Genomic DNA, 18,546 nt, shown 5'->3' with positions numbered 1-18,546 from the left:
GCCAATAATCAGAAGGGGAACAGCATGCCTAAATTTCTCTGACGTCCTAAGTGGATGCTGGGGACTCCGTCAGGACCATGGGGAATAGCGGCTCCGCAGGAGACAGGGCACAAAAGTAAAAGCTTTAGGATCAGGTGGTGTGCACTGGCTCCTCCCCCTATGACCCTCCTCCAAGCCTCAGTTAGGTTTTTGTGCCCAGCCGAGAAGGGTGCAATCTAGGTGGCTCTCCTAAAGAGCTGCTTAGAGTAAAAGTTTTGTTAGGTTTTTTATTTTCAGTGAGTCCTGCTGGCAACAGGCTCACTGCAACGAGGGACTTAGGGGAGAAGAAGTGAACTCACCTGCGTGCAGGATGGATTGGCTTCTTAGGCTACTGGACACTAGCTCCAGAGGGACGATCACAGGTACAGCCTGGATGGGTCACCGGAGCCGCGCCGCCGACCCCCTTGCAGATGCTGAAGAGAGAAGAGGTCCAGAAATCGGCGGCTGAAGACTTCTCAGTCTTCATGAGGTAGCGCACAGCACTGCAGCTGTGCGCCATTGCTCTCAGCACACTTCACACCAACGGTCACTGAGGGTGCAGGGCGCTTGGGGGGGCGCCCTGGGCAGCAATGAAAGTACCTATGCTGGCTAAAAATACATCACATATAGCCCCTGGGGCTATATGGATGTATTTAACCCCTGCCAGGTTGTCAGAAAAACGGGAGAAGAAGCCCGCCGAAAAGGGGGCGGGGCCTATTCTCCTCAGCACACAGCGCCATTTTCCTACACAGCTCCGCTGCTAGGAAGGCTCCCAGGCTCTCCCCTGCACTGCACTACAGAAACAGGGTTAAAACAGAGAGGGGGGGCACTTATTTGGCGATATTATTATATATTAAGATACTATAAGGGAAAACACTTATATAAGGTTGTCCCTGTATAATATAGCGTTTTGGTGTGTGCTGGCAAACTCTCCCTCTGTCTCCCCAAAGGGCTAGTGGGGTCCTGTCCTCTATCAGAGCATTCCCTGTGTGTGTGCTGTGTGTCGGTACGTGTGTGTCGACATGTATGAGGACGATGTTGGTGAGGAGGCGGAGCAATTGCCTGTAATGGTGATGTCACTCTCTAGGGAGTCGACACCGGAATGGATGGCTTATTTAGGGAATTACGTGATAATGTCAACACGCTGCAAGGTCGGTTGACGACATGAGACGGCCGGCAAACCAATTAGTACCTGTCCAGGCGTCTCAAACACCGTCAGGGGCTTTAAAACGCCCATTTACCTCAGTCGGTCGACACAGACACAGACACGGACACTGACTCCAGTGTCGACGGTGAAGAAACAAACGTATTTTCCATGTGGGCCACACGTTACATGTTAAGGGCAATGAAGGAGGTGTTACATATTTCTGATACTACAAGTACCACAAAAGAGGGTATTATGTGGGGTGTGAAAAAACTACCTGTAGTTTTTCCTGAATCAGATAAATTAAATGAAGTGTGTGATGATGCGTGGGTTTCCCCAGATAGAAAATTATTGGCGTTATACCCTTTCCCGCCAGAAGTTAGGGCGCGTTGGGAAACACCCCTTAGGGTGGATAAGGCGCTCACACGCTTATCAAAACAAGTGGCGTTACCGTCTCCAGATACGGCCGCCCTCAAGGAGCCAGCTGATAGGAGGCTGGAAAATATCCTAAAAAGTATATACACACATACTGGTGTTATACTGCGACCAGCGATCGCCTCAGCCTGGAGGTGCAGCGCTGGGGTGGCTTGGTCAGATTCCCTGACTGAAAATATTGATACCCTTGACAGGGACAGTATTTTATTGACTATAGAGCATTTAAAGGATGCATTTCTATATATGCGAGATGCACAGAGGGATATTTGCACTCTGGCATCAAGAGTAAGTGCGATGTCCATATCTGCCAGAAGATGTTTATGGACACGACAGTGGTCAGGTGATGCAGATTCCAAATGGCACATGGAAGTATTGCCGTATAAAGGGGAGGAGTTATTTGGGGTCGGTCCATCGGACCTGGTGGCCACGGCAACAGCTGGAAAATCCACCTTTTTTACCCCAAGTCACATCTCAGCAGAAAAAGACACCGTCTTTTCAGCCTCAGTCCTTTCGTCCCCATAAGGGCAAGCAGGCAAAAGGCCAGTCATATCTGCCCAGGGATAGAGGAAAGGGAAGAAGACTGCAGCAGGCAGCCCATTCCCAGGAACAGAAGCCCTCCACCGCTTTTGCCAAGTCCTCAGCATGACGCTGGGGCCGTACAGGACTCAGGTGCGGTGAGGGGTCGTCTCAAGAGTTTCAGCGCGCAGTGGGCTCACTCGCAAGTGGACCCCTGGATCCTACAAGTAGTATCCCAGGGGTACAGATTGGAAATTCGAGACGTCTCCCCCTCGCAGGTTCCTGAAGTCTGCTTTACCAACGTCTCCCTCCGACAGGGAGGCAGTGTTGGAAACAATTCACAAGCTGTATTCCCAGCAGGTGATAATCAAAGTACCCCTCCTACAACAAGGAAAGGGGTATTATTCCACACTATATTGTGGTACTGAAGCCAGACGGCTCGGTGAGACCTATTCTAAATCTGAAATATTTGAACACTTACATACAAAGGTTCAAATCAAGATGGAGTCACTCAGAGCAGTGATAGCGAACCAGGAAGAAGGGGACTATATGGTGTCCCTGGACATCAAGGATGCTTACCTCCATGTCCCAATTTGCCCTTCTCACCAAGGGTACCTCAGGTTCGTGGTACAAAACTGTCACTATCAGTTTCAGACGCTGCCGTTTGGATTGTCCACGGCACCCCGGGTCTTTACCAAGGTAATGGCCGAAATGATGATTCTTCTTCAAAGAAAAGGCGTCTTAATTATCCCTTACTTGGACGATCTCCTGATAAGGGCAAGGTCCAGAGAACAGTTGGAGGTCGGAGTAGCACTATCTCAAGTAGTTCTATGACAGCACGGGTGGATTCTAAATATTCCAAAATCGCAGCTGTCTCCGACGACACGTCTGCTGTTCCTAGGGATGATTCTGGACACAGTCCAGAAAAAGGTGTTTCTCCCGGAGGAGAAAGCCAGGGAGTTATCCGAGCTAGTCAGGAACCTCCTAAAACCAGGAAAAGTGTCAGTGCATCATTGCACAAGGGTCCTGGGGAAAATGGTGGCTTCTTACGAAGCGATTCCATTCGGCAGATTTCACGCAAGAACTTTTCAGTGGGATCTGCTGGAAAAATGGTCCGGATCGCATCTTCAGATGCATCAGCGGATAACCCTGTCTCCAAGGACAAGGGTGTCTCTTCTGTGGTGGCTGCAGAGTGCTCATCTACTAAAGGGCCACAGATTCGGCATTCAGGACTGGGTCCTGGTGACCACGGATGCCAGCCTGAAAGGCTGGGGAGCAGTCACACAAGGAAAAAATTTCCAGGGAGTGTGATCAAGTCTGGAGACTTCTCTCCACATAAATGTACTGGAGCTAAGAGCAATGGGACAACATCACGGCAGTCGCCCACGTAAACAGACAGGGCGGCACAAGAAGCAGGAGGGCAATGGCAGAAACTGCAAGGATTCTTCGCTGGGCGGAAAATCATGTGATAGCACTGTCAGCAGTGTTCATTCCGGGAGTGGACAACTGGGAAGCAGATTTCCTCAGCACGACCTCCACCCGGGAGAGTGGGGACTTCATCGGGAAGTCTTCCACATGATTGTGAACCGTTGGGAAAGACCAAAGGTGGACATGATGGCGTCCCGCCTGAACAAAAAACTGGACAGGTATTGCGCCAGGTCAAGAGACCCTCAGGCAATAGCTGTGGACGTTCTGGTAACACCGTGGGTGTACCAGTCGGTGTATGTGTTCCCTCCTCTGCTTCTCATACCTAAGGTACTGAGAATTATAAGACGTAGAGGAGTAAGAACTATACTCGTGGCTCCGGATTGGCCAAGAAGGACTTGGTACCCGGAACTTCAAGAGATGCTCACAGAGGACTCATGGCCTCTGCCGCTAAGAAGGGACTTGCTTCAGCAAGTACCATGTCTGTTCCAAGACTTACCGCGGCTGCGTTTGACGGCATGGCGGTTGAACGCCGGATCCTAAGGGAAAAAGGCATTCCGGAAGAGGTCATTCCTACCCTGGTCAAAGCCAGGAAGGAGGTGACCGCACAACATTATCACCACATGTGGCGAAAATATGTTGCGTGGTGTGAGGCCAGGAAGGCCCCACGAAGAAATTTCAACTCGGTCGATTCCTGCATTTCCTGCAAACAGGAGTGTCTATGGGCCTCAAATTGGGGTCCATTAAGGTTCAAATTTCGGCCCTGTCGATTTTCTTCCAGAAAGAATTGGCTTCAGTTCCTGAAGTCCAGAAGTTTGTCAAGGGAGTACTGCATATACAACCCCCTTTTGTGCCTCCAGTGGCACTGTGGGATCTCAACGTAGTTCTGGGATTCCTCAAATCACATTGGTTTAAACCGCTCAAATCTGTGGATTTGAAATATCTCACATGGAAAGTGACCATGATGTTGGCCCTGGCCTCGGCCAGGCGAGTGTCAAAATTGGCGGCTTTGTCTCACAAAAGCCCATATCTGATTGTCCATTCGGACAGGGCAGAGCTGCGGACCCGTCCCCAGTTTCTCCCTAAGGTGGTGTCAGCGTTTCACCTGAACCAGCTTATTGTGGTACCTGCGGCTACTAGGGACTTGGAGGACTCCAAGTTGCTAGATGTTGTCAGGGCCCTGAAAATATAGGTTTCCAGGACGGCTGGAGTCAGGAAAACTGACTTGCTGTTATCCTGTATGCACCCAACAAACTGGGTGCTCTTGCTTCTAAGCAGACGATTGCTAGTTGGATGTGTAGTACAATTCAGCTTGCACATTCTGTGGCAGGCCTGCCACAGCCAAAATATGTAAATGCCCATTCCACAAGGAAGGTGGGCTCATCTTGGGCGGCTGCCCGAGGGGTCTCGGCTTTACAACTTTGCCGAGCTGCTACTTGGTCAGGGGCACACCCTGGCTGAGGAGGACCTGGAGTTCTCTCACTCGGTGCTGCAGAGTCATCCGCACTCTCCCGCCCGTTTGGGAGCTTTGGTATAATCCCCATGGTCCTGACGGAGTCCCCAGCATCCACTTAGGACGTCAGAGAAAATAAGAATTTACTTACCGATAATTCTATTTCTCGTAGTCCGTAGTGGATGCTGGGCGCCCATCCCAAGTGCGGATTGTCTGCAATACTTGTACATAGTTATTGTTACAAAATTCGGGTTATTATTGTTGTGAGCCATCTTTTCAGAGGCTCCGCTGTTATCATGCTGTTAACTGGGTTCAGATCACAGGTTGTACAGTGTGATTGGTGTGGCTGGTATGAGTCTTACCCGGGATTCAAAATCCTTCCTTATTGTGTACGCTCGTCCGGGCACAGTATCCTAACTAAGGCTTGGAGGAGGGTCATAGGGGGAGGAGCCAGTGCACACCACCTGATCCTAAAGCTTTTACTTTTGTGCCCTGTCTCCCGCTATTCCCCATGGTCCTGACGGAGTCCCCAGCATCCCCTACGGACTACGAGAAATAGAATTATCGGTAAGTAAATTCTTATTATTCCAAAGAGAATGGAGTTTTACAATTTAACCAAATGGAACATAAGTTGTAGAACAAAACAACATTTGTAATCTGAATTTTGGCTGTCCTCTAGTAAATCTTGCTCTGAGCTCTGGATATGGAGCCAGTGAAAGCTGTAATTGTGTTAAATGTAGTGTAAAATAAAAAGCGTACAGGAATTGTTCACTTTAATGCAGAAATTGTACACATTCTTCAGTTTGCCTATGCAACACAAGGACATGGAAACCGATGACAAGTCACAAATTCTACAAACACATAAATATTTTACCAACATAGTGTAGTAATAGATTTCAACCAAAACTGAGATCACATTTACACATTATCTAACATTCAACTCAATCCAAAATGAAAACCTTAGGATTCAAAAATTTAAATGGGAAAGTTTCCAGAGCTTGTCAGACACACATACATGCAGGGTTGGACTGGCCCACAGGGGCACAGGGGCAACCCCTGGCGTGCTCTACTGTCTGGAACTCACCCCTTCCTCAAGGGATCAGGTTCTAGACTGTACACTTGAATAATACATTATGCTGCGTTGCATTATACTGCACAGGTCTATGGTATATTTTCAAAGTGCATTGCTGTTAATAATCTGGTACAGTACATTGTCATTCATGCACTAGCCCTACACACACACATATATATATATATATATATATCAAGGGACCCAGATCATGCACTAATGGTTAGCCAAGCCTCAAAGCATGGGCCCCTACCACTGCATCTACCCCGGTGGACCCTTCATGCACCAGTCCGACACAGGAGATATGTCATCATTCATTTTGTAAATACACAACTGAGAACTACATGCTACTGATGAGAAAAAGATATACACATTATACAATATATAAAGTATATGCATCCTGAGGGAGAAAGTTAGAGCAATAGCAACTCACAGGCCTACTCTCTCCTGCAATGTATTGCTTAGTGAAGTGATAGTCATCATTGATATACTAATAATGCCATAAGTAGAATATTTGGAGAAGAAAGTCATGCATTAGAAATACTCCCTGATTATAGCACTGGACATTTCAGATGGCCAAAAACTAACAGCTAACAATTTGCTATGCATTCAAAGTTAAATCCACACACCTGCCAAGTTTTAGGAACAAATGAATATGAATATATATAGCCTGCAGGCTTACTGCAGGCTGCAATTGAATAGCTCTGGCACTGCATCAAGGCTGTGGTAAGCCCTGTAGTTAACTGAATACGCCCATATATTGTACACATTGTTGCCAGGTCTGAGGATGCTGTGGGGTGTTTGAGAACTCCCAAAATTAGTGCTGCCCACAATTATGTCTATACATAGTATTTTGAATCATATAATGGATATAATGTAAGCACCCCCAACAATTTTAAAACTTGGCTTCTATGACTGTATATACATATACAACTTTGTAGGTCTGTTTCTATGCTTACCTGTTACCTTTAACTGGATAGTCCGCCTAATAGGTCTGCCTTCAAACTTAATTTCACAGGTATAATTCCCCATATCATCCTTTTGGACATCTTGTATCAAAAGGCTACTTCCCTTCTGTATAATCAAGTTTCTCCATTTCTTTGGCTTGCATTCCTGCACAGGAAGCACAATTAGAGAAGACGTTCAGTCCCATTAAATGCGTGAGCTACATTTACATTGTGGATTTTTTTTCTAGTTTTTGTAAAGTAATTTTCTTTCTAACAGAGAAAAGAGTGACTCTAAAAAACAATGAAACATACATATCTTCAGTGTTATTTTAGAATTATGTTTTATACTGATAGATGAAAGGCTTAAAACAAAACAATGTGATATGTTTTTAATTACACAAGAAATTGGTTCGAAAAGGGCTTTTAAATGTCATGTTGAATTGTCTCTCCGGCAAGGAAGATGAGAATAGAGAATAAATCCAGTAAAATACTGGCTAAACTTTATAAGTAGCAAATTACTAGCCATAATAACAGAGCTTGGAATCTACGGCAACTCACTGTGAGTTGAATCATTTAAATTATTTTCACAGTATGGAAATCATAGCAAATTAGAGAAGATTCAGATGTGTCTTATATGTGTGCTCTTTGACTGTACAATAAGAGTGTATGTCCCCCACTGTGTTAATGTTTCTGGCTCAGTGTTAGAACTGTAGTCTGAAGAACAATTAACTTAAAAATGTCATCAGACATGGAACAGAATATTAAGTTGAAGAGCAGTATTATTTGGACAGAAGTGCTCAAGCCAGTGGTTCCCAAACATGGTCCTCAAGGCATCCCAACAGTCCAGGATTTAAGGATGTTCATGCTTAAGCACTGGTGACTTAATTAGTACCTCAGTCAGTTTGATTATACCATCTGTGCACAAGCAGGGATATCAATAAAAACCTGGACTGTTGGGCTGCCTTGAGTACTGCATTTGGGGAACCCCAATTAGTGTACCGTGTCCCCTCGCATGGTTCGCTTCACTCGCCATGCTTCGGGCAAGGTGCCTTGCTCTGCTACCGCTGCACTCGGCACAGGTTACCGTTCCCTGTTGTAGTCCACGTGGATCGTAACGTATGAAAAAGTTAAAAAAAAAATGTTTAAAAAAAACAAACAAACCTCATGTCGACCTTTTGTCATGTCGACCTAGAACAGGTTGACCTAGAGTCCCTGTCGACCTAGAAACCATGTTGACCTACTTACTATCAACCAATAATGGTCAACCTAGACAATGTCGACCTACTTACTGTCGACCTAAATGTTATACTGTACTGTAGGTTAAGATAACGAACAGTATAAACGTGTGTACAGTGCATGTAAACGGTGGCCCATGCATCTGTCAAAATTATTTATACTGTACCTGCTGCTGTAAAATAACATACCGTTTTAACCTACATAAACTGGTGGCAGCACCAAGAAACTTTTGATAACCAGGCAAGTGGCGAGTCTACAACATCAGCATAAATAAAAGTTGTAGAATCAGCAGGAGGTATAATTGGATTGAGACCTACAATCCTAAAATGGTGCATTATCCTCTTGCTGAGACTCTGCCAGAATTGTGCACTCTGCAAAGGACTGAAGAGGCGTCTTTACACATTGTGTGTGCTCTGAATGGTAGGGCCTGAGAACAGGATCCCCAGGATACTCCTAATATTGTTTTACTTGCTGTATATTTCCATGTCTGACTCATACACATGCTGCTAACACTGATCAGATCCTTAGTGTCACTGCCACTCTGTTATAAATGTTATCACACATCCTCTACTATTGCAAGACAGGAATTTTATCCAGTGGATTTAGAAAATAATGTGTTAGCTTAACTCCTATTTAGAATAGCTTTCACTAGAGACATCATCATACGATACACATTTGCCAGGTTTCCTCATTTGCTGCCTTGGCCTCTCTGGTGATGCATAATGTTTAAATGCAAGTGCGTCTCAGATAGTTCATACAGAGACACTGAAATCTCTCTGCAGCTGTGTCTAAGGGCTTTCTTTATGCGGACAATTAATAACACAGCTGTGGATGGATTTAGAATTGAGTTCTTCCACTATATACAGTGTGCATAGCTTTGGTATACAAGTACTAACAGGCAAACTGATTAAGAAGTATACAAAAATATCTATGGTGCTGTTGTTAATGTATAACCTCATCAGATACAAATATTATCCATTCATTAAGCCCTGACCAATGCTATATGCAATGTTTTTTGCTGTGATTCAGTAGCCATGTCTGTGATTCACTCTCAGTAGCCATGTCTGGCATAAGCTTCCCCATGCCACAGTAGCTATCACTTATGTAACAAGGACTGTGACATTGCAAGTGCTACCGCTGTCCTCCGGTCACTGCCGCCATATCAGAATGGCGATAGCAGTGGGTAGCAAAAGAAGAAATGCTTCATTAAGAAAAAAATATTAATTTATTTCCCTTTGTTAAATAAATAAAAGTATATTATTACATTTATTTTGCATAGAAAATGCTCAGACATCGGCTTCCATCGCAGTGCACATATATAACCCTGCAAAGTGATAACTTGGCCTGAAAAGTATTTTCTATCACAGTGATAGGTGGCAATAGAAAATTCTTCTTTCTTTAGGCCTTAAAGATAAATAGACAGACCCCTGAATGTATGATCTGCTTTAGGCGCTTGGGTCTATATTTCCTAAGCCAGGTTTTGGCAATTTTTGCCACGTTATTTAAAATGGCAATAATATTGAATGCAAAACCATTGCTTACTATATATATCTCTAGACAGCAGAATGGAAAGTGACAGCTACAGTACCATGAAAAAAATATCTCTGTAGAGTGTTGTGTGATTGGTTATATAAATAAACAATGGCAATAACGATCATTGCGCCATGATCTTCCCTACAATAAGCAGTTTTACACGATAGTGAAGAGAATTAGCCATGTGGATAATAAATGACTATCCCAGCTGAAGCTGGTCATGCACCTAAAGATTTATTGTCTGATCTGGTTGGTTGGAACAAAAATCTGGTAATGGATGAGACCAAATGACACTTGACCATTTGCTCCCAAACACTGAAAAACAGACAAAATGGTAAATCAGACAAATTGGTTAAATCCATTTGATATAACCAATTTGTCTGAATGACCGTTTTTGTCAGTTTTCCGGCATTTCGGAGGAAATGGTCAATTTTCATTTGCTCCCATCCATTACCAGATTTTTGTTCCAACCAACCAGATCAGGAAATAAATCTTTAAGTGTATGGGCAGCTTTAGTCAGGACAGCCCCAATTTGAGGGCTTCGTCCTGCCATTGTGCATGTAGACATGCTTGTGTCCTGGCCTGTACAGCATGGAGGCATGTTCCGTTAAATGCAGTGAACAGGTGCCGCATGCAGCTACCAGCGGTGACTAGTCATTTGAAGGAAAGGTACATAAGATACAATTTAGCACTATAGAACTGCCCTCATTGCAGTCTCACAACACTTCCTGTCCTGTTTCAAGGAGTAGCAAAGTTTGGCGGTGAGGCCCACCAAAAAGTATGGAAAAAAACAACCTACAAATATAACAAAAAAAAAATGGATAAAAATACTTTAATGTAATCACCCTTGGTGATTAATGAAATGACATGAGTTATTGGAGGGCAGTGCAAACATCTCAATAGACCCCAGGAAGTCTACAATAGTCATCAAAGGATATGGGCTTTGATAGTAGGCAAAAGCCTTAACTCTTGCAAAAAGTGATGCTTTTACTGGATTTTGAGCTTTTGCCAATGATATACAGTATAGATCCTAATAGTCTTTTCAACTTTGTACAGTCTCCACTCTAAACTGTGCATGTTAAGTTCCCTAGTCAGGTGGAACTGTACTCCACTGTTCCAGCAACTGATATTAAACAATCTTTCTCATCTTTTGTAATCATCTACACACATTAATCTTAACAGTTGGACTACTGCATAGACATGTAGTAAGAAAATTCTACTAATATGCTTTATATGACTGTATTTACCTTATACCATGCAACTTCTGTTACTTCATTTGGTGTCTTATAATCATCAATATCAGGACAGGAGATTACTTTTGTTTTTGTGACTTCTGCCTTCTCCACATATCGTATTCTGCTGTTGTAACAAAGACCAGCTTCATGTTCTGCCACAGTCAAGGACATTGATACTTTCATGCAATACGAGGAGTTTCTGCAAGGAGTAAAAAACACTTCTGAATGTACGTCTCTCTCTACGACATGCTACAGCCACAATGTATATTTTGCATACGGTCTCATTAAGTGTAGGTAACAGATAAAAAAAAATAACACTATGGAGATTCTTCTTGTATGTTACCTACAAGGAGACTATACAAACCAGAGTTCATTAAAGTGATTTAGTCTCAGCATACATCTTTACATTAAGAAAGGGCACTTACAGATGCAGTAATCCAATTGAGAATCTTCCACTACCTTTCCATCCCTCCCTAACTTCCCCTCTGTTACAAAATTATAGCAAATGGCTTTCTCACCCTTACATTCACTCTACAGTAGTAAGGCATGTGTCATTCCCCTGGAGTCTTTGGTGTTAGCATAATGTCAGGATGACTGGCTTCTGAATGACTGAGTAACCCAGAAGATGATAGGACTAAAGGCAGCCATGCAAAAATGTACACTTTATTAGGAGTATAGTTATCATTACAGTATTACCTGACATTTATATGACATCACACGGGCTCCACATTGCCATACATAGGGTTAATATATACAACAAAGTGCTTAACCACAAAATGGTACACAGAAGGACATAAAGACAGGAGGTGACATGGGATAGGATGATGGTGGTGGTGGTGGTGGTGGTGGTGGTGGGGTATTTTGGGAAGAAAAGTAAATTTGGCTATCTTCAGCATACAGATATTAATGTAGGCCAAAGGCATTGATGGATTTATCAATGTAAGAGGTGTAGAGGGTGGAGAAGGGGGGCCAAGTACAGAGTCTCGTGGGGATCTCAAGGGGAAGTGAAGATGATGTAGTGGTAGGTGTAGAGATGGAGAAGTATCAACTGGACAAGTAGGAGGTTTGAGCTAAAACAGGAGAGAGTTGGCTCCTGAGCATGAAGTGGAAGATTTGCAGGAGAGTGGTCAGTGGTGTGGAAGGTTAGTAGTACAAAAAATAGAAAAGTGGCCCTCATTTGGCCGTGGGAAGGTGTTATTGAATACAATATGTTTGTACCACCTATCCAACAAATCTGATGAATGCGTACATACTGTGGGGCTGGGGAGACCACCTACATTTTGCATGTTGGAATAAGTGGAGCCCCCAAAAACAAATTGGCCCCTGATGGTGTGGTAGTGAAACCTGGGCTGTACACAGAGAAATGTGCAAGTCTGCTGCTGGTTCCCTGACAAGACCGGGCAACATTAACTGTATTCAGCAAATACAGTATTTACCCAACATGCGTACATTCGGCTGGTTGGGGGTATTACTACAACATGCAGATGGTGCTATACTTGTCCTGCTTAATAATAATAGGTGAGTATGTTGATGTGAATAGTTGCAAAATCCCCTACAAGTTACTTTCCATGGGGCCCCCACAAGTCTTACTCCAACCCTTTGTATATGGCATGTAAAGCAATGTGCGGTAAATATCCCTATTCCCTATTATATCCTTAGATTGAAACAAGTTAAGTATGTGTCTTGAACTTTTAAAGTTATGTTGATTGTAGGACTTTTAAACCGGGTCTGGTCCTTTCAGACATATGCACTATCCAGGTCTACTTTGAGTGTGCCCGCAAATTCACAGGTTTTTGTCTATGTCTGAAAGGGGTTTTATTAATATTTTGATAGTGGGGAGGTTTGAATAAAATAATTCAAACTATTTTATTTTATGCCATTATAACTGTAAAAATTTTACAATTTGCGGATAAACTTCATTTGTATAAGCAAAATCACTGCACATTGTCTATATTAAGCACAACAGAATGATATATGATTTAACAACTAAGAGTTCCTCTTGTGGGTTAAGTGCCAAGCAAGTTGTCCAATTGCTCAAAATAGCAGGACCTTCTTCTACAACAAATTTCTCACTAAAGCATTTGTCTTGTGTGGAATTGATTAATAGTGACTTCACTAAAAGAGAGGACAGTTTTTAACCAATTAAAGACTACACATTTGTCTGCTGAAAGTACTTAGGTAGCAAATTTCTTCTGTAACACACTGTTAGATTCAGCAGCACAACTGAATTACAGTGGATACCTTATTCTGAAAACATTATAGCAAAATGTCTATTTCTGTTACAGTGAAACGATGAGATAGCAGTGCAAAACATAACACACACCACTCTTTGTTAGAGGATCTGAAGAAAATTGGGTGTGGTTTGTCCACAGGTTCAGAATGTCGAAAGATGTCAAACTGACATTGACATATAAAGTTGAAATTTTCAAAATGTTGACATTGTGTATGTCGACAGTCAGCATGTCCATAGTCAGCATGTCCACATCCTAAAACTAACCTTAATTACAGCCTAACCCTGAAGTACAAAGTACAGATGAGCGTAGCCACTCCCTCATGCGGCCAGGTAGGCCCGCACCTAGCTGCACCAAGCTGCGTCTTTTGCCTCCCCATAAACTTTGTACGGGGTTCAGGCATGTCTAAGACGCACGAGTGCACAGAGACATGCACATAGTCACCGCAAATAAGGCACATTTGCACCTAGATGTAGCCACGATGAGTGTGGCTACATCTGTAAAGTAAAATCTTGCTTTAGGACTGGTAGAAGATACCAAGGAAACAGCTAGTGCCATCCTTAGTTGCCATTCCCATATAGATCCAAGAAGATGGCATTAAACGGTGGTAACCAGGATTATCAGTGATTTCTCTGGAATCAATCTTTGTGATGGATGGAGTTATTTGACGGCATTTATACCACATTGGTCTGCCTCTTCACACATCTAGTTTACTGAAGTGTCTACTGAGGGGGGAATATAGACTTGTACCTTGATATGCAACATGGTACAGGGTGCGCCATATATTCACATCTGCTATTATATATATATCTGATCCTTTGCATACTTTGCCCAAGAGTTTGGATTACGCTAAAGTTTCATGATTTAAGATTAATCCAGACAAATCAGAGACACTCTACCTGGGTCCTATGGTGAAACCTCCTTGGGGAGATCAGTGCATCATTGTTTAGGTGTTTTGGGCTCTTATATATTGAGAAATTAATTTACCACATCATGTTGTTGATCTATATGAACTTAACATGCGGCATTTGATCTGAGAGGTGGTTGGAGATTTGTCCAGGTGGAGGCATTTAATGCTGTCGTATCTTATACTTAATCTGTTAAAGTTGATTTACTTTCCAAAACTTCTTTATCCATTACAAATTTTGCCTATTTTGTTGAAAAGTTTATATATAAAACTTTCAGGGATTCCACATGGTCTATACGTCCTCAGAGTGGTTTATTAAAACCCCAACAATCTCGGGAGAATGGAGGGGTCAATTTGCCTAATTTAATGTTCTATAGTCATGCTAGAATTTTATGATACAACAAAGACTGGGTGCATAAGACAGATTTTTACACTAATTTCCTCTTAGACCAATCATTCTTACCTGAGCAGCATCATTCGTCTTCTCTTCACTCACACAAGGAGGATTTGACGGATAATGTTGTTTGGAATACCTTACTTATGATTACATGGCGGGTCTGGCACTATATGAGGAAACAATGGAACTTAAATTGTCACCGATTGTCTCTTTTCCTTCCATTTATTTAAAATCCTGAATTCCAGGATGATCATGCCTCCGTACCCTTTATGTCATGGACTGGCATGGGGATTCCAAACATTTGTGCATTGGATAACAGTGACTATTGTAGATTCTTATGAATTGCTGAAAATTTTACTAAATAAAAATTGCTCAAATCTCACTTACTGGCAGTGCATCAAGCACACCATTATGTGAGTTCAGGAACCTGGGTCCTTTTCGCCTAATGACTGGTACAACTCTTTGGATTTATTGTTTGTTAGACCTCTGGGGGGAGGGACTATCTCTTTACACTATAACATTTTCCATACTCTGATAGATCATGAAGTCATTACAACCTGACTCTTCTTGGAGAGCAATATTTCCCTATATTACTATGACCAAATTGTTCTGTTCACTATTTTGTTCTCAATCCGAGCTTTCCTCTAGCAAGTATAGGGAATGTTCTATAATATTCACCATAATGGGTATCTTTCCCCTCACCGCAGATTTGTGATGGGTCAATCTGGTAATGATAGCTGCTCTAAATGTGGAGCGTCCAATGCCACTTCTGTACAGTATGTGGGACTGCCATTTATTACGGCATTTTTTAACATCAAAAGATTTGCTTCTACTTATCTTGTGAGTTACCTTCCATTGTTGGGAGAATGGGCAATACTAGGTATTAGACCTCTAACTATCCCAGCACAGAGTGAAAGAAAAAACATTGGGGCAGATGTATTAACCTGGAGAAGGCATAGGGAAGTGATAAACCATTGATAAGTGCAATGTGATAAACGTGCCAGCCAATCAGCTCCTAACTGTTAATTTACATATTGAAGCTGATTGGCTGGTACGTTTATCACCTTGCACTAATCACTGGTTTATCACTTCCTTATGCCTTCTCCAGCTTAATACATCTGCCCCATTGTTACTGGGAACTTCAGCGGTAGCTTGCAAATACATACTACAAATGTGGTCCAATTCACAACTGCCATAACTCTCCCTATATAGGAACAAGTTACTGTTTATTGCGCCATTCAAATGGATTGGCTTGATAGTACTATGCATACAGAGTTAAGATCGCTTCTTTCTTTCAACTATGGGAAGGCTTTATAGATTCCCTCACCCCAGAAATCAAGTGCCAAATATATAATTGCTTCCATTATAAATCTTGATACCAGACACGTATTTTGTTGGAGGATCCTGCACTATGTTTGTCACCCACAAACTAAATTATACCCTGTTTCTGGCGTATGGATTCAGAGTTGTTTGGGGGGAGGGGCTGCTGACCACGCCCAGGTGATGGAACTGCATACTACTGTATTGATTGATTGTATACATATCATTGTCTGTAGTTGATTAAATGGCCCTTCTTTAGATTGCTATTTCTACATTGTTTATGTCTGTATTATACTTTTGATTTTTATATTGCTATGTGATGTCTTTGCTCTGATGAATATAAAAGTGACTTTAAAAAGAAACATAGGGGGAGATGTACTAAGCAGTGAAAAGAGTGCAGAAGTGAGCCAGTGGAGAAGTTGCACATGGCAGCCAATCAGTATTGAAGTTACATTTAGAATTTGCATACTATAAAATTATACAGAGCAGCCGATTGGTTGCCATGGGCAACTTCTACACTGCCTCACTTCTCCACTCTTTTCACTACTTAGTACAGTACATCTCCCCTAGAGTCATGTAGCACATAAAATTAAATTCTGTCCTGAAAATTAAAATTTTAATGTTTTTGTATGCTCACAAATGCCAAAATGTGTAAATGTACATTTTGAGCAATTCCAATTTCTTATAACTCAAAAACTACACAAGTTAAAAAAAAAGGGAGATCTGATGTCCCATTTAGCATACAGAGTGCAAGACAATATCAGAAACCTAAGGTAAAAAAAAAAAAAAGTAATAAAAACATGCAAATAATCCAGTAGTGGTTTAAAAGGAAACACAGTTAGACCACAAGAGCAGTCCATTAAAAGGGTGGTCTGTAGGGTAGAAACGTAGTATGAATGTTTTCTGTGTAATTCAACATGTCCAGATAAAAGACTTATTCAAGGATAAGAATAAGATTTATATAAAAGCTAATTTAATCCAACTTCATTTATAGAAATTCGAAATGAACATTTATAAAATTAAAACAATAACTTTGCTTTTAGCTAGGACAAACCTTTCAGTAGCAATAACAAGAAATAAAACTAAAATTAAATAGAATATTGGGTTAGCACTACAGCGTTTTCTAAATTTTGCAAAAATATGTTTTAAATTCACAAGATATACTTTGACAGATGTACTTGGGAAATGTATTTTGTTCCAAGAAAAGTTTTAAATGGATAATTAACCAAATTAAGTTAGGACTTGATACATTAGTTTTTAAACATTTTTACTTAAAAAATCCAAAATTGTCATATCTTGAAGTTTAAACTATAAAATTACCTGATCATTTCACAAAATTGTGAGTGTCTTGTTGGGCGTAAACACTGGGCACTTGTAATGGCTCAGAAAGGGAGGCTGGATTACCCATTATATGCTCTGGAGGCCCAAAATTTACTCCTGGTATGTGACCCCATGGGGGCCAGAGGTAGTGGTGAATTTCACTCCATGTGATAGTGGCAAGCAGTGGAACTGTGGGTGTGAGTGACTATTAGAGTGGAATATATGTGGGATCAATGAAGAGAGAGGACATACCAAGGGCCACAACTTCCACAGGTACCCAACTTTATTTCATACAAGGCACTTGACCTTTTCTGGCCTGACACCTCACTGTAAATTACTAGTAACCTGCAGCTAGCTGCCAGTTGAACTTAGCATCAGCTGTAATTCAGGACTGGTGAGTCTAATGGCATGTAGAGGGTGTCTGGTGACATGTAATGGCATGTGGAAAAGTCTGATGACATCTGGATGTGGTGTCTGATGGACATGTAAGGGAAGTTTAGGGAGGTTAGGTGACATGTAAAGGACATATATTGATGTCTGATGGCATCTAAGGGGCTTGTGGTGATGTCTGATGGCATGTAAAGGATATATTTAATGGACATGTGAGGGGTGTCTGGTAATTCTATGAGAGGTAAAATGTTATATGGACAGATGTTTTTTTCATATTGGGGATCTGTTGGAATAAAGTGTTTCCATACAGGTGTTCTGTACAAAATTTGCTTTTTAATAATCAATTAAAAATAACAAGGGCAGATTTGTTGACAGTTACGTGACCATAAGGGGGCACACTACACCCTTTAAGAACAAACACATTTAGGTAGGTGTGCATGGGGAGAGTGACTGATCATAACAACTACTGTAGCTTTATATAGTTAAAATGCTTTCTATGCAAGACAAAATAGCTAATTTATGCATGTCCAGAAAATGCTGTCTGAACAGCCATGACTCGCCTGCGTTTACCTGACCACTCCCCGTTACCACCCCATATGCTGTCGACCTGTCACTCACTTTGAGACTAATTCCTTGGTGTGACCGCCAATTCAGTCGCTGCATGTGTGCACTGTGGCTCAGATGCATGCGCACTATGAAAATGTCGACTGACTTGCATACTTCAGCCGCTTTGCGACCGCATTTGAATGAAGCTCTGAGTGTTAATGGACACATATTTGCCTGTTTGCATGTCGTGTGTTAAGAAAGTACATAGCAGAATGGCTGTGGACTGAGGCAAAGCTTTGAGGAGACAGGTGTGGTTTATTTTTTTGGCATATTTATAATTTCAGAAGAGTTCTTTAATGACTCGGTGTGTACTAGTTGGCATCTAAATTATTGCTCCTTGTAGACACCATATGGGAAATGCGGC

The 18,546-nt window shown here is 42.1% G+C and overlaps 1 protein-coding gene across 2 annotated transcripts in view; it reads right to left on the bottom strand.

The window, feature by feature from the left end:
- IL1RAPL2 (interleukin 1 receptor accessory protein like 2) overlaps window positions 1–18,546 on the bottom strand; it is a 1,679,520-nt gene that overhangs the window by 795,232 nt on the left and 865,742 nt on the right. For both annotated transcript variants that reach the window (XM_063937358.1, XM_063937357.1), the window contains exons 4-5: window positions 11,024–11,210; window positions 7,020–7,173 (exon numbers count right to left, since the gene is read on the bottom strand). In XM_063937358.1, coding sequence (XP_063793428.1) covers window positions 7,020–7,173; window positions 11,024–11,210 — 341 coding nt within the window. The remainder of the gene's footprint in view (window positions 1–7,019; window positions 7,174–11,023; window positions 11,211–18,546) is intronic.

This window comes from Pseudophryne corroboree, chromosome 8, assembly GCF_028390025.1.
Source record: "Pseudophryne corroboree isolate aPseCor3 chromosome 8, aPseCor3.hap2, whole genome shotgun sequence".
NCBI lineage: Eukaryota > Metazoa > Chordata > Amphibia > Anura > Myobatrachidae > Pseudophryne > Pseudophryne corroboree.
The sequence above is the reverse complement of the archived record's forward strand: the minus strand, read 5'-3'. Positions and strand labels throughout refer to the sequence as shown.